This window comes from Acinonyx jubatus, chromosome B1 (genome assembly GCF_027475565.1).
Source record: "Acinonyx jubatus isolate Ajub_Pintada_27869175 chromosome B1, VMU_Ajub_asm_v1.0, whole genome shotgun sequence".
NCBI classification, from domain to species: domain Eukaryota; kingdom Metazoa; phylum Chordata; class Mammalia; order Carnivora; family Felidae; genus Acinonyx; species Acinonyx jubatus.
The window spans coordinates 40,122,269-40,146,584 of NC_069382.1; the positions used below are offsets into that span (position 1 = coordinate 40,122,269).

At 41.7% G+C, this 24,316-nt stretch overlaps 1 protein-coding gene across 2 annotated transcripts in view; it reads right to left on the bottom strand.

Moving 5' to 3' along the window:
• Nucleotides 1-19,126, bottom strand: part of GPAT4 (glycerol-3-phosphate acyltransferase 4) — a 36,407-nt gene extending 17,281 nt beyond the window's left edge. Inside the window, exons 1-2 of one of the 2 annotated variants that reach the window (XM_015076041.3) lie at nucleotides 18,972-19,126; nucleotides 6,189-7,197 (exon numbers count right to left, since the gene is read on the bottom strand). In XM_015076041.3, coding sequence (XP_014931527.2) covers nucleotides 6,189-6,353 — 165 coding nt within the window. In that variant the 5' untranslated portion in view covers nucleotides 6,354-7,197; nucleotides 18,972-19,126. Of the gene's footprint in view, nucleotides 1-6,188; nucleotides 7,198-18,971 lie in introns of those variants that run through there. The other variant, XM_027071217.2, reaches the window with a different exon arrangement.
• Between the last annotated feature and the right edge of the window lie 5,190 nt (nucleotides 19,127-24,316).

The window sequence follows — 24,316 nt, forward strand, 5'->3', positions numbered from 1 at the left end:
CAAACATAGAATCAGAAAAACTTGGTTCTATAGGACAACTTTGGTATTTAGACAAGGTTGCAACAGGCAGGTAATATACGACATCAAGCCTCTTGAGCACTAGAATTGAAGTCTGTGAGGACTGCTTCACTATGCAAAATTCAAGATTTCTGTGGTGTTTTAATGGGAAAGGTACAGGTCAAATGAGACTCTATGTCTCCCAGCTCTATCACAGAGCTGTCCTAAATATCGCCTTGCCCTCCTGCTTTGTACCTGTAGTTTTGCTTTGTCACACTTCAGGTACATTACAAAATGCTTCTGGGTTTAGAAGGGAACTGTGCAGTCACAAGAGTAGGAGGAAGGAGGGCAGGGCTAGAGGAACCTGGTTGTCGGCAGCGAAAAGCCTGTCACGGAGTGGGCCAATCCGTGAACTGGACTGCGTCAGCTTGGTGCAGAAGACTGAATGTAAGGGGTGACGCACAGGAGTAATGTCTGACAACCACACATCTGGCTTCTATGAGCTGTCACCTTATTAAAGAAGTACAGTGTTCAGAGACCCAGAATAAAACGGAGAATCCTAGGTTCAGAGTTCATTCCTATGAACCTCCTCTCCTTCCCCTGATGTGAGATGCCATCTACCGTGCTACTCAGTATCAGATTACCAAATCATTCCCTTCTCAGCTTCTCCCAGAGAAGAGACCATGTGAGAGCATTAACAATGCCACACGCTCAGGTAACATTAAACCCAAGGCAGACCTTGGCAGGTGAGGAGGTGCAGGCCCAGTCCCTAAAAAGGCAGACGGTTCACTGGTGCATTTTTGCCAGTTGCTCCTTCTACCGAATGCTACAATTTAGGAATTAATCACAAGTAACGTCTAATAGTCTTAGCAACACTAATCTCAGCAGTCAGCCCCCACTGCATTTTTCCACATACATATCCAAAGAATGAGGCCCTTAGAAAAACCAGGCTCCCATCATCCAGCACCTTTATTCTCCTGCAAACACTACCTCTTTTAATGTCTCTTTTCTTTCCCTGCTTCAGCTGTAACCTCCAAGTAGCTACTAGCAAATCTGCAAATCTTTACTTCACAGAAGTGCCAACCTCTATTCCTAATCTGGTCATCTCCACGTTCAAGTCCAGCTGGCTCTTAACAGCATGTGGCGAACTCAAAACAGCATACCTCCTCCCAACCCCAAAAGTGCTCCACTCCCTGTGGCCCCAGGATCACTATCTCTCTGGTCATGCAAGCTTTCAAGCTTCCCATCTGTCACCAAGTCATAGCAATCCTCCCCTGAAATGGCACCCTTCCACAGCTGCCTCTTGTGTGATGTCATCACCTTTGTCCCTAGCCTATTCTCTTGCCTGTATTAATGCAAAGGCGATTCAATTGCTCTTTCCTCCCTTCATGCCACCCAAACACATGCTGCCAGTCTGATCATGTCACTTCCTTGCTCAAAAACCTTCAATCGTTCTCCAATAGATAAAGAAACACTTAGTTTTGGGGTGCCTGGCTGGCTCAGTCGGTTAAGCATCCGACTTCGGCTCAGATCATGATGTCACAGTTCGTGGGCTTGAGCCCTGCATCGGGCTCTGTGCTGACAGCTCAGAGCCTGGAGCCTACTTCCAATTCTGGGTTTCCCTCTCTGCCCTTCCCCGCTCACGCTCTCTCTCTCTCTCTCTCTCTAATAAACACTGAAAAAAAAAAAAAAGAAAGAAACACTTGGTTTTATAATCCACCTCACTCCCTCTGTGCATCCAATGTTTTTACTCCACTAAACTATGTACTGTCTGCACTTCTAGAATGCTTTTGCCTTTTTAAGATCCAGTTCAAATGCCAACCCTTATACAAAATATTAGTTAATTCCTGTGGAGTTCATCTCTGCCTGTGTATTTTAATTGGCATCTAATTGTAAATTGGTTCTGTATGCATATACTTGTCTTTCGTAGACTATGAACACCTTGAGGGGCAGGAGCCAGAACCTACCCATGTTCTCACTCCAGCAGAGTCTGACAGAGGAGAGGGCCCCGCACGTAGTAGGCAGTCAATAAGGGCTGTATTTAATTAATCAACTCCCAGGATTTCTCTTCATCAAGGTCTCTGCATGAAAAGATGAGGGATAGGGGCGCCTGGGTGGCGCAGTCGGTTAAGCGTCCGACTTCAGCCAGGTCATGATCTCGCGGTCCGTGAGTTCGAGCCCGCGTCAGGCTCTGGGCTGATGGCTCGGAGCTTGGAGCCTGTTTCCGATTCTGTGTCTCCCTCTCTCTCTGGCCCTCCCCCGTTCATGCTCTGTCTCTCTCTGTCCCAAAAATAAATAAAAAACGTTGAAAAAAATTTAAAAAAAAAAAAAAGAAAAGATGAGGGATAAAACCTAAAACTACTTCCCATCATCTTCCCCACCACAGTCACCTTCTCACCTCGTTCAGCTCATCCTTTCAGCCACTCAGGGTTATGTTACAATCACCCTTCTCACTGGGGTTGGGAGGTCAGACCTGACTGACACGACCTCGCTCACTATAGGCACATAAGGACCTGTTACTACTTCTGCTCTGTAGATGAGGAAGCACGTGGGAAAGCCTGATGACTGAAGTCAAGTTGCAGAGCTCGTGAGAAGAGCGCTGAATTTCAAGCTAAGGGCCACTGGACTGGAAAGCTCATGCCCATCCCACTACAATCCCACTGTACAGCCTCTTGGGTTTCCTCACAACCACCACTTGCTTTCTAGCACTCTCTGTCAGCCACTTCGGCTTTGGACTTCAATGTTACAACAGTCTCTGACCTGACCTGATAAATCTCTAGCCTATGAGGGAAAATAACTCCAGTCATTTCTTTCCATCTATTTCTATACTTTCTACTTTCTCCTTTCCCAAATCATCTTCAACTCAGTGGGAAGTCCACTCCCAGGACTTCTACCCCAAATAATACCATCATCACTGTGTTTAGGGTATATGTGAAGCACCAACATTAAAACAAAACCACTTTTAAAGAACACTGCTGCCCTCTGCGCACGAAGACCTTCTGCAACTCAGCACTGACAAGACCTACACTGAGTTAAGTCTTCCAGGACAGGGAACAGAGAAGGCACTAACCCACCCATATTCTCCCCTTGGCAGGTATACCAACATTCTTTTACAGACAAGGATGTACTAATTGTGGGAAACTAGCTGTTAAGCCAGGGCTTACTTCGTTCTGCCAAAAGCACAGGTATCACTACAGTATGGACCATGAGATATGCAGTTTTAATAATCCTTATGAAGATTACCCAGTAAAAGTGGCTGATAAAATCCCAAAACATGGATACAAAGTTATATACATATATATATAAATATGTATTATATGCATAACATATGTAATATACAATATATATTACACATATTATACATATATTACGTATATTATACATATAATACATATATATACTATTAACCACAACATATGAACGCAGTTGCCAAAGACTAAAAGGTAACACACGTACAAAACGTTAAAGGTACTATAAGCTGGGTAAACATCAACGAATGTTTAAAATTCTTTAATATTATATTATTTGTCTGGTTATCTACTGCTACATAACAAACCACCCCATAACTCAGAGGCTTAAAACACCACCACCAATTATTTTGCTCATGAATCTGCAAATTGTACCAGGTTTGACATCAGCTGGGTGGCTCAAAGGCTGAGGGCTGGGATCCTCTGCTGACTTGCTCACTCCTGTGTGTGGTAGTTGATGATGGTTGTCAGGGCCTCCTTGGGACTGAGAGCTGGAATACCTAATACACGGCCTGGCCTGGGCTTCCTCACAACATGGCAGCTAACTTCCAGGGACAAACATCCCAAGAGTCAGACAGAAGGTATATTGCCATTTTTAACCTAATCTCACATGTTACAAAGTAGAATTGACATCCACTACCTTCTATTTGTTAGAAACGAGTCATAAAGCACGCCCCTATTCATAAGGAAGTCAATCAGAATTCTACCTTTTGATGGCAGACATCAGAATCACTCGGGGAGTTTAAAAATACCCATCCAGACCAACTGAATCAGAATCTCTGGGAAGATTCTAGTACTCCCAAATAAGTAGTACTTTTAAAATGCTTCCCTAGGTAACTCAAATGTATAGTTGGGAGACTGAACCACAGAATTAAGATGATCTCTGAGCTTCCTTCCAGTTCCAAAATTCTAGATTATCAGCCCAATATAAGAAAGGATGAAGGCGCTAAAAAAGGTAAAATAAAAAGTCTATTAAAAAAAAAAAAAAACAGGGGCGCCTGGGTGGCTCAGTCGGTTAAGCGTCTGACTTCGGTTCAGGTCATGATCTCATGGTCCGTGAGTTCGAGCCCTGTGTCGGGCTCTGTGCTGACAGCTCAGAGCCTGTTTCAGATTCTGTGTCTCCCTCTTTCTCTCTCCTCCCCCACTCATGCTCTGTCTCTCTCTTCTCAAAAATAAATAAACGTTAAAAAAAAATTAAAAAAAAAAAACCACAAGCACAGATGTATTGTTAGATGTATACATGGATACACACATGTATACTTTCCAAGATCTATAACCAGTTTGGCCAAATCCAACTTGTGTCTAATACTAATGCTGATAAATACAGCATTCAGTTCTTACTGTCCATTAAGGTCAACTCCGAACAGTAATAGTGAGGCAAGACCAGATACTCTTGCAGAGCCACCTATAACCTTGCTGGAATTTAGCAGGCCTTTCTAGCCCACCTGACTCTAGCTCACAGCCAATTTGTAATTACCCACATAGCTCCACAGGACAGTGCCAAGAGCACCCAGAGCCCTCTCAGCCCCTGGTACTACTGCTAGGAAATAAGAAGTGCAAATCTAGTTGCCGAAATCCTCAATCTTGAGGTCAAAACTGGATATACCTAAATATACCCACATTATTTCCAGAAGCACTTCTAAATCACTGTGCCTCAAACTAGTGATTTTCAAGATGTGGTCAGCAAAGAAAGTTTCTGATGGCCAAGATTATCTATCCCATGGATTGGCCCAACAATATATATCTAATGAATTTTCCACTGTGTAATTATTATCTACATTAAAGTCACAAAAGCATACATTTAAAAATATAGTCACAATTAGAATGATTTTAATTGGCTATGAACTTTTAATATATTAATTTTGGGGGACATATTCAAATGGAAAAGGGAATATGTACAGATCCTAGGTCAGTTTAAAGTGGTTAATTTTATGTCAATGTCACCTCAAAATTTTTTAATGTAAAATCATAATTCTTACAGGAATATTAAATACTAAATCCCAATATTCAATAATATACATAAAAATATTTCCCACTATAAAGTAACATTTCATACAGCTTGCTTAATCTTTCAGAGTCTCTATTTTCCACTGATAAAATGTAGATGCTCTGTCCACTGAAGAATAAGTAACCAAAGGAAAATGACTGAATTTTTTATGAACCGTAAGATACCAGATGAACAAATAATTTCTCAAATTTTGCATTTCTCAAATTATATATGGTCTCAGCTATGAAAAAGAATACCTGAAGATTTGGTGACGACTGAAAACAGATATTGCTAACAAGTTATCAACTCTTTGGATAGATATTAAAAGTCCTATGGCACAGATCAACTTTAGGAAATACTACTTCTCACCCATTTCCTTTACATTGTGGCCACTTTTGTTCAGGGTATAATTGGCTAGGTTCTGACATATGTTAAGAAATTTATTGTCCTTCTCTTCTATCTTTAGGAAAATAAACCAATTCATCAAATGACCTGCCATGTTAATTCTTTCTGTCCGAAATGCAAGAACCTACGGAAGATAAATGTAAGATAAATGTTTGAACTAGAGAAAGGTCTCTCCTACACGTATCAGTGAGGAAATACCTTAACAGGAGCTCTGTGTTTCAATATCTGTTACATAAGAAGAGGCAGAGTCTGGCAGTGATTTTTAATCCTAAGCTCCTCTTTTTTAAATAAATAGGCAAGGTGTGGAGATACGGAAGGTTCCTTTGCTCAGAGGAATCAAACATTCAAGTACTTTAGCTGGAAAAGAAAGTTTGCTGAAGGCTTTCACAAGTACACATTTTTTTTTTTAAACTTAAAATGCCACTTCCCAGTCTCTCAACTTTCTCTGTATGCAACAGAGAGATAATAATCTGCCAGACAAGAACAACTCTTTGCTAACAGCATTTCTTCCCTCCTCTGTGAAGCAACTATTTGTAAACGGCACAACTTACCGCAAAGATTTTTAACAAGGTTTTCATGTAGAGCTTTCGGATACCAAAGGAGACTCCAAAAATGGCAGGGACTATGATGAAAACGAGGAGGAGGGTGAACAGGACGGTCAGGGAGATGCCCAGAAGGTTGACAATCAGGCTGTCAAAGGGGAGCAACAGGAACATGGTGGAGGATCCAGGCAGGGCCAGTGCCCTCCTCCCCAAGAACAAACCACTGTCTTTGGATGGTCCTATCAGACAGCACCAGCCTGGGAGAGAAAGCGAGTCCCCATAGGATAGCAAACCCTGTTCCAAGTTCACATCATTCGACTGCCTGGGGGCAGGAGGACCATAAAAAAAGGCCGTAGGGGACAGCCCAAAAATGCCAGCTCTCTCCAGAACAGATGGACTCTGGAGGTGAATGAGGCAGGAGCGATCTTCAGCACAAGCATCTGAGTCCGGGAGCAGTTTCTGTGAAAGTGAGTAGCATGGGAGGGATCTCTGCTCTGCTCCCCTTATGCTCCTTTCCTTCTAGAAGTTTTACTTTTTCTTTCCTGCTCAAGAGCATTTAGCAGATAAATCTGTCCCGAAGATCTGTCATTGCCAGAAGTACCAAGAAGAGTTCAACTTGGTGCCAGAATAATCCTGATAACTTCTGTGGAGGGGGGTGACTGCTGGCACCTCACACAGAAGGCTATTGAACTTGAATATGTGGAAATTAAATAATTGTTTTACTTAAAACTCCTTCATAAGCTGAAAATTGTGTTCATTGTAGAAAGTTCATATCTGGCCCCATTCTTCCTCTGGAGAGACTCCTGGTGCGTGCTGCGTCCAGGACCCTCCAACCTGGAGAGCTACAGTCTTGGCCAGCAGGACACAGATGCTGGCACGGAATGTCTCATGCTGCTTGCGCAGAGTGCAACTCCAGACGCGTCTGGCATTGGTTTCCTCTGGATATTCTTCTCCCTGAGGCCCCCTTCTCAGCGGTGACCTGGGTTCTTGGCAAGAAGTTGCTTACATGCTGCCAAAGCTGGGGGTGGAAACAGAAACACCATCAGTCACACAAATCAAGAGGAGAAACATCGATGTGCTTTGGCAGGGAGGGGAGCTGTTTTAGAGTAAGCCTAGATTCACTGCCAGCTTCTCAAGTCATCAAGGTCAAAGGGAGTGGGCAGAACAACAGGTAGCAGACACACGTGGAATGAAAGCAGAGATGTTCCATATAAGCTTTCGATTTCAATAATATCTGTGGCCAACTTTCTGAATAGAAAGTATATGGATATATGACACATTCTCAAAGAGGGGATACTGTGAAAAGTGTATTTCCCTCCTACTTGTCCCCCAGCTACCCAGAGTTCTTATCTGCAGAGGCAACCATGTTATCGGCCTCATATTCTTCCCAAGGAATTCTACGCTTATACAAGGAAATCACAATTGATCTTTTCTGCTCACCCCCCACCTCAATCTGGCAACAATAATGATGCCATACTCAGCACACTGTTCTTCAACTTGGGTTTTTTTTTGTTTTGTGTCTTTAGCTTATTATATCTTGCAAGAATATTCCATCAGTGCATACAGGGCTCCCTCACTCTTCACAGGTGCACAGTTTTCAACTACTGTACCATAAGTTAGTTAACTGGTTTCCTGAGGTTGGACACTACATTTTTGTTGTTATAAATAATGTAATGAATAACCACGTGCATATGTGATTTAGCACACAAAATGCACATGCAAATATAAATATAAATATATTTTCAAGATAAATTCCTAGAAATGGAATTGCAGGGGAAAAGGAAGCAGAGTTTTAATTTTATAAGACATCATCCCAGGGTGCCTGGGTGGCTCAGTCACTTGAGCATCCAACTTCGGCTCAGGTCATAATGTCAGGGTTTGTGGGTTTGAGCCCTGCGTCAGGCTCTGTGCTGACAGTGCAGAGATTGCTTCAGAATCTCCATCTCCCTCTCTTGGCCTCTCCCCTGCTCACGCCCTCTCTCTCTCAAATATAAACATTTAAAAAAGAAAAAAAAAAAGATACTCTCTGTTTTCTCCAAGGAGATTAAACTCCTCTCTCTAGCTGTCTATCTCCCCACATTGGTCATTCTCTTTTGTTTTAAAGACTTCTTTGTAGAACAGTTTTGGGTTCATAGCAAAACTGAAAGGAAGATACAGAGATTTCCCATGTACCCTGTCCCTACATATATACAGCCACCCCCATTATTAACATCCCCACCAGAAAAGTGCATTTGTTACAAGTGTTGCTGAACCTACACTGACACATCATAGTCACCCCAAGCGCACACTTACATCAGGGTTCACCCTTGGTGCTGTATGCTTTAGAAGCCTGCACAAATGCAAAGCACATGTATCCATCATTATACTATCACACAGTAGTTTTTCACTGCCCTAAAATCCCCTGTGCTCCAATTACTCATCCTTCCCTTTCCCGAACCCCTGGCCACCACTGATCTTTTACTGTCTCCATAGTTTTGCCTTTTCCAGAATGTCTTATAATTGGAATTATATTTTCAGATTGGCTTCTTCCACTTAACATGGCCACTCATAAACTCCACTATTTTAAATATCTTAACAAAAGTATTTCAATTTTAGGTTTCTTATTCCTTTAAAACAATTTTTTTAATGTTCTTATTTATTTTTGAGAGAGAGAATGTGAGTGAGGGAAGGGGCAAAGAGAAAGGGAGACAGAATCTTAAGCAGGCTCTGAGCTGTCAGCACAGAGCCCAACGTGGGACTCGAACTCAGGAACCGCGAGATCAAGACCTGGATGGAAGTTGGACGCTTAACTGACTGAGCCACCCGGGCGTCCCTTACATTACTTACTCCTAACCACAAGTTACCAGTGCAAGCCCTGCACTTGGGAGTACCTTTTCAAATCTCTGGCACACACCGGGGCTTTGCACCAGTCACCTCTGGCTCTGTTCCTATGCATTTACACATTCAAGAAACTGAACAGACAGCAGGTTACAACCTTCACCTTAAACTGTGTCCAGTGCCTTTCTGCACAGAACTCTCAAAACCTTTCACATGTTCTCTTAGAACTTGTCAACAGTATTATTTCCACATCACCCATCATGAAATAAGCAAGACACAGACAGATCCCCCTCTTCTGACTCCTAACCCAGTACTGCTCCCAGTACAGTCCCGTACATTTGGTGATTAAATGAAAAAGACATGCCATTTTGTGGCACCAAGTCACAAATACTAGTTCCTGTTTGGGATCCTCCAGTTCTTCCACTTTTGCACTATCATTATCACTGCTAACATACTGAATGCAACGTGACAGATCCTGAGCTAACCTCACAAACATTTTACATACCCTACCCTCACTTACGTCTCACAACAGCCCTGTGGTGGAGTTCTTATCATCACTGCTATTTTACAAAGGAGGAAATCAAGGCTTAGAGGATCACGGTAAGTTAAGGGAATCATACAGCTACTACGTATCGGAGCACGAATTTGCACCAGGGGATCTGTCTCCTAGCCCAAGCTCTTTAACCATGCCCTCCTACCTCCCAAACTACCATATTGCAATGAATGAACACTTCCTTCATGGCAGAGCTGCTCTACAGAACTTCTTGTGGTCAGAGAAAAACCACAAGGCGAATCTAGATTCATGTATCAGAATTTGGAGTTCTCAGAATCCAAGGTACAAACCTGCTCTTTCATTTTTATAAACTGGCTAAACTGACTGTACATGCCAGATTTTTAACAGCACACCAACAGAGGTTGAGGAAATTAGATATATTTCTGAGACTTCATTTAATTTGCTGAGTCACTGTATTCTTTAAACCTGTCTCATTCCAGCCTAATTCTAGGGCCACATCTCTGTTCCACTCTTCTGTCCTTGTTCCCCTTGTCTAGCACTCCCATGGGAAAGAAGGAACAAAACCCCTGTGCCCCACTGATCAAGGTTACCCTGGGTTCCATGGACCCAAGATGACTGACACCAGGGTCCTTTGACTTCCCATGCCAGAGTTTAGATCTCTTTTCCTTGAATCACAATCAACTGAGAATTCCCAAGGTTATTCTGGGTTCATGTCCCCAAAACATTAAACACATTTAGCAATAAACTAATTTCTTCAGGGGTTGATGAACCATAGCCCAAAGGCCAAATCTGGCTTTGGCCTGTTTTTCTAAGCCAGGAGTGAGCTAGGAATGGTTTTTACATCTTTAAAGAGTTGTAAAATATGAAGAATAATATATGACACAGACCACAGCAAAACCTATTTACTATCTGACCCTACACAGTTTGCCAACCCATGACCCAGCTGCTCCTTTTTCCTCTGAGAGGCACTGAACTCACGCCCCATCCCATGGTTCCACCCCACCCCTCGAGTTCATGTTTATGGGTGCCAGACTCCAGAACAGAGAACAGTAACATAGCCAAACAAGTTATCTGGCCAAGACTAAACAATCCCCATGTAGATTCTCAGAAGTAAAGAGAAAGAGCAAGCAAACCACAGTTATCAAACAGAGTCCCAAATATCTTGTTGGATCAGCAGAACAGCCATTAAATCCGGAAGACTGGTTGGTGTCTTAGGCCCCATAACACAAACTTTGATCTCTGGAAATAGTACCAGAAAATCAGTCACTTCAGAGCTCTACCACACAATTCCCAGATGACTGTTCACTTAAGAGAAGATATCACTTTGCTTCACGTAAATATAACCATGACTCCACAAGCATGAGGTATTTACTCATTCTCCTGACTTCCACAGCTTTCAGCCAGACTCACTGAGAGTAATTTGGACCAAAGTTGCCCCAGGAACCCAAATGGTCCAGAGAAAAACAGAAGAACCAAGTAGTTCTGAGCCTTTTAGGAGGGAGGGTGGCTTCATCCTAGGAATGTGACAGAGCCCATCACTAAGTTACCTAAACTCTTCAAGCCATTGAATGGCAAATCTGGGACTTTAAGCCCCCAAATGACCCAATTTCCAGGGCTCCTCAGATCTGAGAGTGATGAGTTCATTCATTCAACAAATACTCAATGGGCACATTACTATGTCTCACACATTATGTCAGGCATTATTTAGTGCCTAGAGACAAGTGTTAAGCAAATAAGCATACACAAAGTCATAATTTCACACTTTGATAATTGTTAGCAAGGCAAAGATAATTCTGGGAAAGAAAATAACAGAGGTAACTTAATTTAATATAGGTCATCTAAACCAATTTTGATCCAATCACAAGTCAGAGACTATTATGATTCCTAACTGCAAAACCAAATACAGCTGAAACTGGAATAACAATATGGGTTTGAACTACATGGGTCCACTTACATGTGGATTATTTTCTGATACAACACTGTATTTTCCCTTATGATTTTCCTAATAACATTTTCTTTTTGTAGCTTACTTTTTTCTTTAAAAAAATTTTTTTAATGCTTATTTTATTTTTGAGAGGGAGAGAGAGAGAGACAGAGTGTGAGCGGGGAAGGGGCAGGGAGAGAGGGAGACACAGAATCCGAAGCAGGCTCCAGGCTCTGAGCTGTCAGCACAGAGCCTAATGCAGGGCTTGAACTCATGATCTGTGAGATCATGACTGGAGCCAAAGTCAGATGCCTAACTGACTAAGCCACCCAGATGCCCCTAGCTTACTTTTTAATAAGAATAGAGTACATGATACATGAACAAAATATATATCAACCAACTATTTATCAGTAAGGCTTCAGGTCAACAATAGGCTATAAGTTTGGAGAAGGTCGAAGTTACATGCAGATTTTGTCAGCGCCTCTACTGTCCAGGTTGTTTAAGGGTCAATTGCACCACGAAACTTCCTACTTCAGGAGACCATGACTACCAGAATATACCCAGAGGGATGCCACCACATATCAACTCAAAGGAAAAAAACACAGGGTTAATGCATTTTTCAAGCACAATGTCTGTCACATATTAGATCTCAATAAATGGTACGTACTACCATTCCATTAGGGTCAGAAGAAACCCAGAGTATTGTCTTCGGTTACAAATGCTAAACTTTAAGAGGGCTACAGAGAGGAAAGCATTTCAAAGTATGTCCTAAAACCCACATGCCAAAAAATACTACCTGCCTAGCAAGCACTAGGCGCTCAATAAAAAGGTTAGCTGTAAAGCATAGAAATGGGAATTAAAACACGATGGCCAAAAAAACCCTCCAAAAAACAAAACCAAAAAAAAAAAAAAAACCCAATTTCTCTTATAAACCACTGTATTGGTGAAAATGAGAAATTACCCTCAAATACTGCTTGTTGGAGTGTAAAAATGGTACATCCTCTATGGAGAACAACTCAGAAAATGTGATGAGAATTTTACCCGCACATAACCTTAGCTCCAGCAATTCTACTTCTGAAAATTTATCCTCAAGATAAATTAGAACAGTAGTTCTCACCCAAAGGCCATTTTACACCTGACCACCTTCTCCCTCCCCCAAACATTTGGTTCACGTGCAGACATTTTTAGTTGTCACAACTTGGGATAGGGAGCTACTGGCAACTAGTACAGAGAGGTCAGGGATGCTGCTAAACATCCTGTAATGCACAGATCACCTCCTATGGGAAAGAATGATCCAGCCCCAAATGACAATGGTGCCAAGGTTGAGAAACCCTGTACTGATGCATATACAAAATGATGTGTGCAAGGTTACTGACTGTAGCACTGTTTGTAATATCAAAAGAAATGCCCAAGTCCATTAACAGAAGATACAATGGAACACTATTCATCTGTTAAAAGAAGAAAGACATTTACTTGGGTACAGATAAGAAACAATCTACTAGTTAGATGCAGAACAATGTTCAGAGTAAATACCAACTGTGAGAGAGGAAAAGGAAAAAATACATAGTTGTATGTATTTGCAAAGATACAGATCTCTGGAAACATACACACAAAATGGCTACAGTTGCCGCCTCTAGGAGTGGAAGGGAGAGGTCACTTTATCTTTGTGCTATTTTTAAAATTGTATTTATCAGGGCTCCTGGGTGGCTCAAGTGAGCCACCGACTCTGCATTTCGACTCTGGATTTCAGCTCAGGTCATGATCTCACAGTTCTGAGAATGAGCTCTGTGCTATCAGAGCAGAACGTGCTTAGGATTCTCTCTCCTCTCTCTGCCCCTCCCCACTCATGTGCGAGCTCGCACTCTCACCCTCTCTCAAAACTAACAAACTTAAAAAATGAAAAAAACTTAAAAAAAAAATAAAATTGTATTTATCATTTTAAACAGGTAATAGTGCTGTGTGAATTTAATGTCAAATGTATTAGAGTAGTGGAGTACAAGAAATTTGCATGAATAGTAAACTAGGGCCTAGGAGGAAATGTACAGTGTTTCCAAGGAAATAGGGAGTGCTCAGAGCCACTATGCTGAAGTGAACCTGAAGTGCTAAAAAACCAAGAATACACATACAGCAGACATTAATCCTAGATAAAATAAATGGTTCAAAACAAAGCTAAGATACAGTTAAAGGATAACTCAATTCACTAGAAAGAAGACAGTAATATATGGTCAGTTTCAGGGTCTTGGTCTTAAGTAAAGTTGTTATGACCTTAAGTACTTTCCCCTTACCTACGAAGGGCTAACTTGAGTTGGAACTGGTAACAAGTAACATCCTACCAAGTTCTCCCAAGGCAACATTAAGTCTTCCAAGCTGGAAAAGAAAAAAAAAAAAAAAAAAAAAGAACAAAGGAAACAGGATATTTTGATATTCTGGGGCAATCAGCCTAAGAAAGAACAATGTGATTTGCTGGGGTTTTATGACCAAGACGTCTCAGAACACTGCTCTGGGAGCTCATTTCAGAAATGGCACTTTTACATTTGAGTATTGTGTATGTAACTGGAAGCAACTTCCTTGCCTTTTGTTTTTTAAATCTTTTTGTCTGGTTTATTTCACTAGGCATAATTATTCTGAGGAATCACTCATGTTGCTGCACACATCAACATGTGTGCAGCAACATTCCTTTTTACTGCTGAGCTACAGTCCAATGTATGGCTATACCACATTTGTTTATCCATTCACCTACTGACAGGCAACTGGGTTGTTCCCGTTTGGGACTGTCACAAATAAAGCTGCTATCTATAAGTCTTTGTATGGATACACATTGTAATTTCTCTTGGTAAATAACCTAGGAGTCGAATGACTGAGTCTCAAGTAGGTGTGTATTTAGCTGCCAAACTGCTTTCTAAGCTGGCTGTACCATTTTGCACCCTCACCAGCCATGTATGAAAGTTCCATTTGCTCCACAACCTTACCCACACTTGACAGGATCAGTCTTTTTAATTTTAGACATACTAATGGATGTGAGGTGGTAACTCATAACTTTAATTTGCCCTAAGGACCAATGACACTGAACATCTTTTGTGCTTATTTACCATCCATCTGCCTTGGTGAAGTGTTGAATCTTTTGCCTATTTTTTATTAGGTTATTTTATTACTAAGTTTTGCTATGGGCTATTTTTTTAAAAAACCAAGCTTTCCCCACCCCTCACCCCCAAAAACTAAACAGTGTTATTTGAAATTAGAAAGCATTATTACCAGACTACACACTTAAACATTGTGAAGATGGTTTTAAAAAAAGAGAGAGAAGTTTGATCCCACAGACAAATAATAAATAAAAAAAATAAAAAATAAATAAAAAGAGAGAAAGCGTTTCATCACAAAGGTACAAAATTTGTGGACTGGCAGACTTCTTTGTTCAATGTGCCACAAATTTGAAACAATCCTAACTACACTAAAACATGAAACAAAAAAACGAATGATCACAACCACAAACTCTATTTTAACCTCAGAACAGAGTATTACTAAGAACCTAAAATGCTCCTTTCTCTTTATGTTCAGCTGACAGTGATCTGCACTGTCCCACACAGCAGCCACTAACCACACAGAACTCTTGAGCTCTTGAAATGTGGGTAGTCCAAACTGAAATGTGCTGTAAAGTACACACTAGATTTAAATGACTATGAAAAAAATGAATGTAAAAGACCTCATTAATAATCTGTATATTGATTATACATTGAAATGATATTCTGGATCATTTTGGTTAAATAAAATATATGATTATAATGATTTTCATGTGTTTCTTTGTCCTTTTTTTTAAAGTGGCTACTACAAAATTTAAAATTATGGGGGCGCCTGGGTGGCTCAGTCGGTAAAGCATCCAACTCTGGCTCAGGTCATGATCTCACAGTTCGTGGGTCTGAGCCCCGCACTGAGCTCTGTGCTGACAGCTAGAGCCTGGAGCCTGTTTCGGATTCTGTCTCCCTCTCCCTGCCCCTCCACTGCTCATGCTCTCCCTCAAAAATAAACACAAAAAACATTTAAAAAATAATGCATGTGGTGTGTACTTTACTGGATAGCACTGATCAAAAACTTTTAAGCAGACCCTGAAAATAAAATATGTCTAACTGGTAAAGAAAAAAATATACATACATATAATATTTTTTCCTTCCCCATTGCTTTGTGGTGTGAAGAAAATGGTAAATTGGAGGAGCTTAGAATTGGAACTCAGGAGTCTTTCTGGCTAAGGGTTCAGGCACAGCTGTTACTATCTGGTCTGTAACTCATTCAGCTTCCGTGGATTTAAATTTCCTCACCAGTTTTTTGGTATTTTAATTCAAAACGTCAACAGAAATTTATTAGGCTCCTTCTTACAAAGCATTATTCTAATACTGCAGATCTTAGGCTTACAGTCTAAAAGGAAGTGCAATCCAAATACACTAACAACTACTCCAGAAGGCAAATTAAAAGAGTGCCCAATGAAAGGAGACAAAACCCTGTGACTGGGTGACAGGTGTATATGTGTGCCTGTGTTTTAAAGGAGAGACAGCACCTTTAAAGAGTTAGGAAAAACTCCAATCTTCGTAACATTCCTACCAACTCTAAACTTCTGTGCTTTTAAAAAGCATTCTTCATGCTATAGTAAGTATTTTGTAGTTTAGTGATAACATGGAATTGATGATATTTGGTCAAGTCCTCCCTTGAGCATAATGATACAGAACGAAGTAAATGACAGGCTATAATCAGGTTCTACTTTACTTGAAGAAACAATTTTACAATATATTTCAACCAGGGTCAAATCATCTCTAGCTTCTATCTCCAGAAAGCAAGAAATCTATAATAAGATGTAACATTTTGTGATGTGCACATAGATAAATGTTTTTTTCTTCAGCAAAAACCATTTTTACCAGGCTAGAATCCTAACTAACCACTGCACTTTCTGAAGCCACAAACACAAAAAACCCCACACAAAACATAAGATTTCTCCCCACACCCATGTCTTTATGGGTAATGATTTACCAACACACCCAGATACTGCTATTTAACCGGTTATTTCCAAAAGCTGGATGAGCATGACAACCACTGCATTTAGGTCACAAACTAACAAAAGTCCATCCTGAAAATAATTTATAAATAACTATGTCACATTACAGAACCTAAATTTATAAGCAAACTCTCTATGACCTCTAAATACAAAGATTCCTTTATTCACAACATTCTTTGGAGGTACAATATCCCCTCCAACTTTAAGGGTGGAGATTGGGGTACAAGTAGAGTTTACCGGTCTTTCTGGAGATAAGAAAACTTAACAGCACAGAGTGTGCTAAGAAATGCATACCATTGTTTTATTTATAAAAACAAAAACCAAAAGTGCCTAATCCATGTTAGATCCAGCCTAGGATTCTTAACTGTTAATAGCAAGAAAGGATGCTTCCTGGAAGGGTGCTATCTTCTCTTTGTCATCAAGAGCAAAATTTCAGGATCGAATACCGAATCATCCCAGTTCCCCTTAGTTACCCTTTTCTTAAATAGCTGTGAATGTTGTCTACATCTTTTTTAAGCTTGTTTGTACTCTCAGTCTGGTATTCCCCTTCTAAGGTCAGAATTTTCCCATGCTTCCTAAAAGCTGTGATTAGAATTTCTCATCTGTCCCATATCTAAAGAAGTATTTACGTTTATTTATTTATTTATTTGGAGAGAGACAGACAGAGAGAAGGAGAGAGAGAGAAGACTCCCAAGCAGGCTCCATGCTGTCAGCACGGAGTCCAATGTGGGGCTAGAACACACAAACCATGAGATCACAACCTGAGCTGAAACCAAGAGTCAGCCGCTCAACTAACTCAGCCACCCAGGCGCCCCTAGTTTAAGAAATATTTTAAGACAGATCCCCCAGTTTCATTATTCTGGAATTTGATTGGAAAGTTCATATTAACCCATCCAAACCCTTCATTGTAAGAGTTTTCAGTTACAGCCATTCTACACGTTTTCCTCTCCTGAAAGATACAACTTTTAAAGGCAAGGACTATGGTACAGGAAAAAGGAGACTGAATGTGGAGTTGGGAGAGGTTTCCAGACTCAGGACTCTTATTCCCGTAGATCTGGACAAGTCACTGAACCTCTATGGACTCTGAGGTGGCATCAGAAATGAAGAAGTTAGACAACATGATCTGGATCTGAAAGACTTTTTGTTTCAACCTGTCCTCCAGCAGCTTCATCATTTTAGATACTCTTTTTTGGCCCCTCTCCAATGCTTACGTATTTCTTAGTCAAAGGACTTCCAATAGAATATGTCCCCAAAAAGTACATTATGACTTTATACAACAGTAAGATTTTCATTTTGAATCCCAAACTACTTTTGACATCAAGGATTTATCCCAGAGCTTGCCAGGTGCAGGGGGGATGGATAGGGATGTGGATGGGACAGACTTAACGTAAAGATCAACTGTTGGGGCTGGATGATGAATACATGCTGGTTTATTATTCAGCTATTTTTGTATGTCTGAAATTCTCCATAATACAAAGTTGGAAAAAAAAATCACTATCAAAGTGAGAGAAGAATGGCATTATTACAGAACTCTTTCCTACAGTCTCTGGCATAGGATAACTGCTTTCACACCATTTCCCTTGGGTTGAGACAGAATCGACAGGATACGAAACTAAGAGAGGCACTCAAAGTTCAGCCAAAATTAAGGAAAATGAACCAGAAAGGAATTGTTCTCAAGAAGGTTATCACTGAGAAGATCCATGGCACGGAGGGCACGAGCAGTGAGAGGCACTTAGATCTAGTACAGTAATGAACTTGTTTCCACAAAGCTATACCATATGTTTCATGCGGGAGATTTTCCCTAAACTTTTAAACAGCGAAAGTTAAAACCCTATGTGAAACGGAAGTGAGGAAATAAACCCTCTGGTAGGAGGATGCCTTGCAGGACATGAAATCAAAACGGAAAGGCAAGGGATTTCGGGGGTTAGGGAATTCTAAAGAAAGAAAAATGGGTTCCTTTGGAGACCAAGCGAGGAGAATATCAATCCCGGGGAAGCCAAAGTACCTAAGAAAAGAAATCACAGGTGAAGGCGCTTCCTCGTGATCTCTACTACCCCCCACCCCCCTTCAGCCCTCCCAGGCTCTACTCCTCCACGCTCGGGGTGCGGACTGCAGAGCACCTGGGATGCGGGCGAACTCCGAAGAGCCCATTCGGAGAGGAACCTGCCGGAGCAGGGAGTGGAGGGACCAGCCCAGCACCGGCCTCTTGGAGGGCTGGGCGCGGGCTCCGGGGCGCTGTGGCGGGACGGCAGGGCGGCGCGGCCAGCGCCCGGGGAGGTGCGCGGACTGTTCCACTGCGGGCGAGGGGGCGGAACGTTCCGACCGGCTGGGAAACCCCAGGAAGCGGCAATGGTGCCTCCTGACGCCGGAGCGGCGTAGGGAGGGTGTCCCCGGCCCTCAGGCCCCTCGCTGGGCTCCTCGCCCCGAACCCCCCGGCCCGTTGTCGGCTCCCCTGGGGCCAGTGACCTTCAGGACGGGGGATAATTCGGTCATACTCACCGACCGCGACGCTCCGGGGCTCCCAGTCCCTCCGTGAACGATCCCTCCCGCCCTTGGCCGCCGCCGCCGGCCGAGGCGTGCGTAAAGACGTGCGCGCGCCCGCCCTTTGTCTACGCCGCTTTGACGTGACCCCTCGCGTCCCATCCCCACCCCTCCCGCCGTTTAATCTCTCGCCCGGCACCCGAGCGCCGGGCGCGCGCCGGGCGGGGGCCCCGAGAGGCGGAGCGGGGGACAGGGCGCCTCGTCACCTGCCCGCGGCTGGGCGCGCCCGGGACCGACAGAGGCGCCCCCTGGCGGGCCAGCTGCCGTTACCTCGGGCTGGCCCGGAGCCGCGGAGGCTGGTACTGTGCTTCCAGGGTCCTAGTCGCCTGCCCCTCATTGTGGCGCGCATCCCCCAGGATTCCTGCTCTGATAAGGGGCTGCGCTTCCTAAAAGGGAGTCTCCACGTTTCTGAGCTGTGCCCGGGCCTGAATACTGGCTACTTCATTTCCCCGAGGTGCGCTCGTATAGATTCTAAAGAGAGTGAAATAAGCCCTGATCAGCAAGAAGAGGCTTGAGTCACTAAATTATCTTGTCTTCTTGGGGCTGTTGGGAGTAGTCGGTGAGATACAGTTCTGGATGTAAAGAACGTAGCCCGAGGCCTGGAATGCTCAAGAAACATTAGCTGCCATTACCGTCACTGCCAACACCACCACCACCACCACCACCACCATCATCATCATCGCCATCATCAGTATCATCCCTGAGTCTCATCTGTCTTACTAGTGAAGCCAGGGAGTTCAAGGGGTTTGTAAGGACGATTTCCGTGTTCCCTCGCAGGTGTAACTCCCCAACGTCTACTTCAATTCGGAAGGGATCTCTCCGCTGAAGTCTAGCTCGTGCCTGCTGGACTTTGTGTATTTCAAACCATCTCTTGGACTTCAAATGCCTAACCCAAGTGTATCATCTTCCCTAAAGTGGATTCTTCTTAGAAAAAAAAAAATTAACCCTTCTTCTTTTTGCTCTTAAAATACATTTTTGCCTCCAAAAGCAGCCCTCCCTCCCCCGCCCCCTTCATTCTTTATACTATTGTCAGATTGCCATTCCCTGCTAAATAACCTAATAATAAATCTTCAGGATAAAGTCCACATCCTTAGACCTCAAAATCTGACTGTAAGAATGATGGCTGTGCTCCAAAAACACTCATCCCCACACCTGTTTGGGTCTTATCACATATTTGTGAACTCAATCATTTATCTGTTCATTTAACATACCTTCATTTGAGCCCTTCCTATATGGCCAGTTTTTGCCAGGGCCCCAATGATACAAAGTTGAATAATGCATGGCCATGTCAAATCTTCCACTAGATTAAATTCCATAAAAGAATACTGGACATCATACATTTTTGTGTCCTCCTCAGTGCCAGGGCTAGAGTTGTAAAGTGGCCACCACCATCTTAAATGCTCTTGGGTTCTTATATCTGGTCTCCTTTCCTGCCCCCAGAACCGGTCAAAACTTGGAAGTAGTCTGTTATTTGTTCTGCTTTTGTGTATTCATGTTTACATTTTCTTAGAATTCTTGCCATATATTACAGTTCTTTCTATACAATAATTTTGAAATTAAAAAATGTTTCACACATTTTAGAGGCTCAACACAAATGGTATTGATTGATTCTTTGCCCAGCCAAATAGTAGACTCAGTTGTATCAACACACAAGAGCATGCACATATTCACTGGCACGTTCTTTAAACTTCAGTGCAGGAAGGCAATCAAACCTCCTTTTGAAGAGGGAGCCATTAAGAACTGGGTTAATATGGTTTCCTCAGTCTCCAGAGTTTTGTTTGCAGAGGTCAATGATCTGGGCACATCTCTATCTTACTCATTTCTAGGCAGAAGAGTACAAATGGGAGAGATAAAATGAGCAAGTAATGCTTGAAGAGTTAGACACAAAGTAGGTTTATCTATATGGAAAGCCCATTGCCTATACCATGACTAGACTTACATCCAACACTAAATTACTTGTCATGGTGAATTTGGACTGTCTTTAGATTGTTGAGGTATTTACTGGAATGAAATTACTCTTTTAATACAAAAACTAGGTGAGTAATCTTAAAAGCCTGATGAGGCTTGATAGTCCATTCAAAAAGAGGGACTACAGTGTTCAAGTTTTCAGTGAGAGTTTTAACAACCCCCGTGTCATTCTGACTTTGAGCTAATTTCCCAATATGTGGGACTTTTGATTTCAGCGCAGGTCATGATCTCACGGTTCGTGAGATCAAGTCCTACATTAGGGTCTGCACTGACAACATGGAGCCTGCTTGGGATCTCTCTTCCTCTCTCTTCACTCCTCCCCTGTTTGCACGCACACACTCTCTTTCTTTCTCTCAGAATAAATAAACATTGAAAAAAAGATACTCTTTCCCCCCAGTAGAATAATCCCATAAGTGTGCTGTATAACTTCTCTCCCTTCCATGGATACCTTTTCATGTAAAAGCCTTTGACATTAAGAGGTGAAACACAAATATTTACTAAACAATCAGCAAAATCAGTGCTCATTTCCAAGCACCAAGAGAAAAAGACAAATTAAGCAAAAGGTGTTTTCTTTTTAAAATGTTTTTAATCATAAAATACACCTAAAATATACCGTCTTAACCATTTCTAAATGTCCAGTTCAGTAGTGTTAAGTATATTCACATTATTGTACAACCAATCTTTGCAAATTTTTCATCCTGAAAAACCAAAAATTATATCCATTATACAAAAACTCCCATTCCCTCTCTGCCCCAGCCCTAGGCAACCACCATTCTACTTCTGTTTCTGAGTTTGATTACTCATACCTCATACTCCTATCTAAGTGAAATAATACAATATTTGTCTTTTTGTGACTGGCATATTTTGCTTAGCATAATGCCTTTCAGGTTCATCCATGTGCATCAAAATTTCCTTTTTTTTTTTTAAGTATTCAACCTTAAATGTCCTGTTGTATGTATATACAACATTTACTTTACCCACTCATCCATTGATGGGCATTTGAGTTGCTTCCACCTTTTGGCTATTATGAATAATGCTGCTGTGAATATGAATGTAAAAATATCTGAGATGCTGCCTTCAATTCTTTTGGACCTATTCCCCGAAGTGGGATTGCCAGATCATGTTGTAATTCTATTTTTAATTTTTGGGGGAACCACTACTTGTGATGCCCTTCTTTGCTATAGGAGTTGTGAAGTTGGGAGGAGAGATCCAGTGATATAAATCTGAGAGTCATCAGAATATGGCTGATACACATGCTGGATTAGATCAATACAAGAACATTCTGACTTAGGAAGCAGGGACTTTGCAGTTAAGAGCAAAATGAAGAAGAAAGAAGTTTTTCAGTCTGCGTCCACACTGTGGTCCTCAGCTTGAAAATTCACAGACCCAATGTTGCCAATTCACAGCAAGATAATCTGGTTCTGGGAACTGATTTGTGATAATCAAAGCTACAGGAGACACTGATGAAAGTGGCTCATTTATTAACTAGGTGGATAATTGAAAATGCCAAATTTACTGGAATAATAGAATCCATAGGTCAGTTCATACCCTTAGCAGTAGCACCGTCTACTTGGGAGACCAAATCAACATCAATAGGTTGATGATAAAGTTTTTTAAAAAAGGAAAAAGGAAATGTATTACTTTAAAGTCTTTGGTGACATTATATACCCCCAAAGTTGTACTTGTATAGAGTTCTATCTGTCAAGCAACCAAAAACAGTTGGCCAAGCAGAACATCTCCTCCTCTTTGCCCAGCTCTCCATTTTCTAAAATCCACTCCCACTGGCCATTATCACCTCCATTAAAACAATGGCTACCGGGGCACTGAGTGGCTCGGTCGGTCGTTTGAGGTTGAGCTTCCGACTTCTGCACAGGTCATAATCTCACAGTTCCTGAGTTTGAGCCCCACATCAAGCTCACTGCTGTCAGCGCAGAGCCCACTTCAGATCCTCTGTCCCCCTCTTTCTCTGCTCCTCTCTCGTTCATACTGTCTCTCTCAAAAATAAACATTTAAAGAGAAAAAACAAAAAATAAATAAAAACAAAATAAACAACAACAAACAAACAAACAAAACAATGGCTGCTTTCCTGAGCCTCCCAGGGAAAGAAAATGGGAGTTGCCAATTACTGTAACAGTAATTCAAAAGCCTAGTGGCAATCGCATATATAAACAAGACCACTCAAGCTAACTGAAATGTAATTTTTGGCAAACCTCTAATCTTTTAGGTCCTCTCTTTAAAGGTGAGTTCCAATAAGATTCCCTAGGGGCTCATTCTCCGTGTGTGTGTGTGTGTGTGTGTGTGTGTGTGTGTCCTTTTATTCCCCTTCACATGTTTCTAACACTGTCTGGGTGCCTCTAACAGTATTTATTTTTATTGATTATCTGTGTGTCTGGTTCTGCTCACAGGACTGTGACTTTTGTTTTACTCATCTCTTTATCCCCCCAAATTAACATGATGTCTGGCACATAGTGGTTGCTCAATAAATGTTTGCTGAATGAGTAAAAACTACATGACGACTACTATAAACTCAACAAATTATGCATGTGTGTAATAAAATCATGAAATGAATGAAGTAGTACTTAACACATGGAATTCGGTAGACAATACAGGGTGTGTGTGAGAAAAACAGTAAAATGGGGCACTGAATGGAAAAATTACCGACATAGGAAACGTTATCATAAATCAAACCAGTTTATGTTAGTCTGGATGTTTGAAAGGGCGAAAGAGTCCTGGGCCATTTTTGTTTTTATGAGATTATCGTTACAAAAAAACCAAAAAACAAAAAAAAAAAAACCAAAAAAACCAAAAACAAAACAAAAAACCTTACAGGATTACAATTGTAGCATATAGTACATGTGTGTATTTCCAAAATTAACAATTTTAAAGAAAAAGGGGCAAAAAATCAGTTATGCTTTTTGTAAGATATGGCTTTATAAAAATATCAAATATTAATTCAGTAGAGTACTTGGTGATCTGGCAATGAAAGATCTGATCAGCATCTTTTTTTCAATCCTGTTAGCTGTCTCTGTGGTTGTAGGAGTAACAGCATTGGAGCTAATATCAAAAGTCTAGATTCCAGGCCCCCTACACTGTGAGAGACCTGACCCATCTGGTCCTCCAAGACTTCCCTACTCCAGGGGTAGACCCTGACTTCAGTTGTATTTTCTTAAAGGCTCATCAATAAGATTCCAGAAACCCTAGTTTCATGGGAACTATATTACAACACATTCAAGGGGTAAGTCACCTTTATAGCTGACTACTCATTTTTTCTGTTGATTCTTACCAGCTTTAATTTCAGAGACCCACCCCCAGTCTTGACAGCATACCCTGTGCGG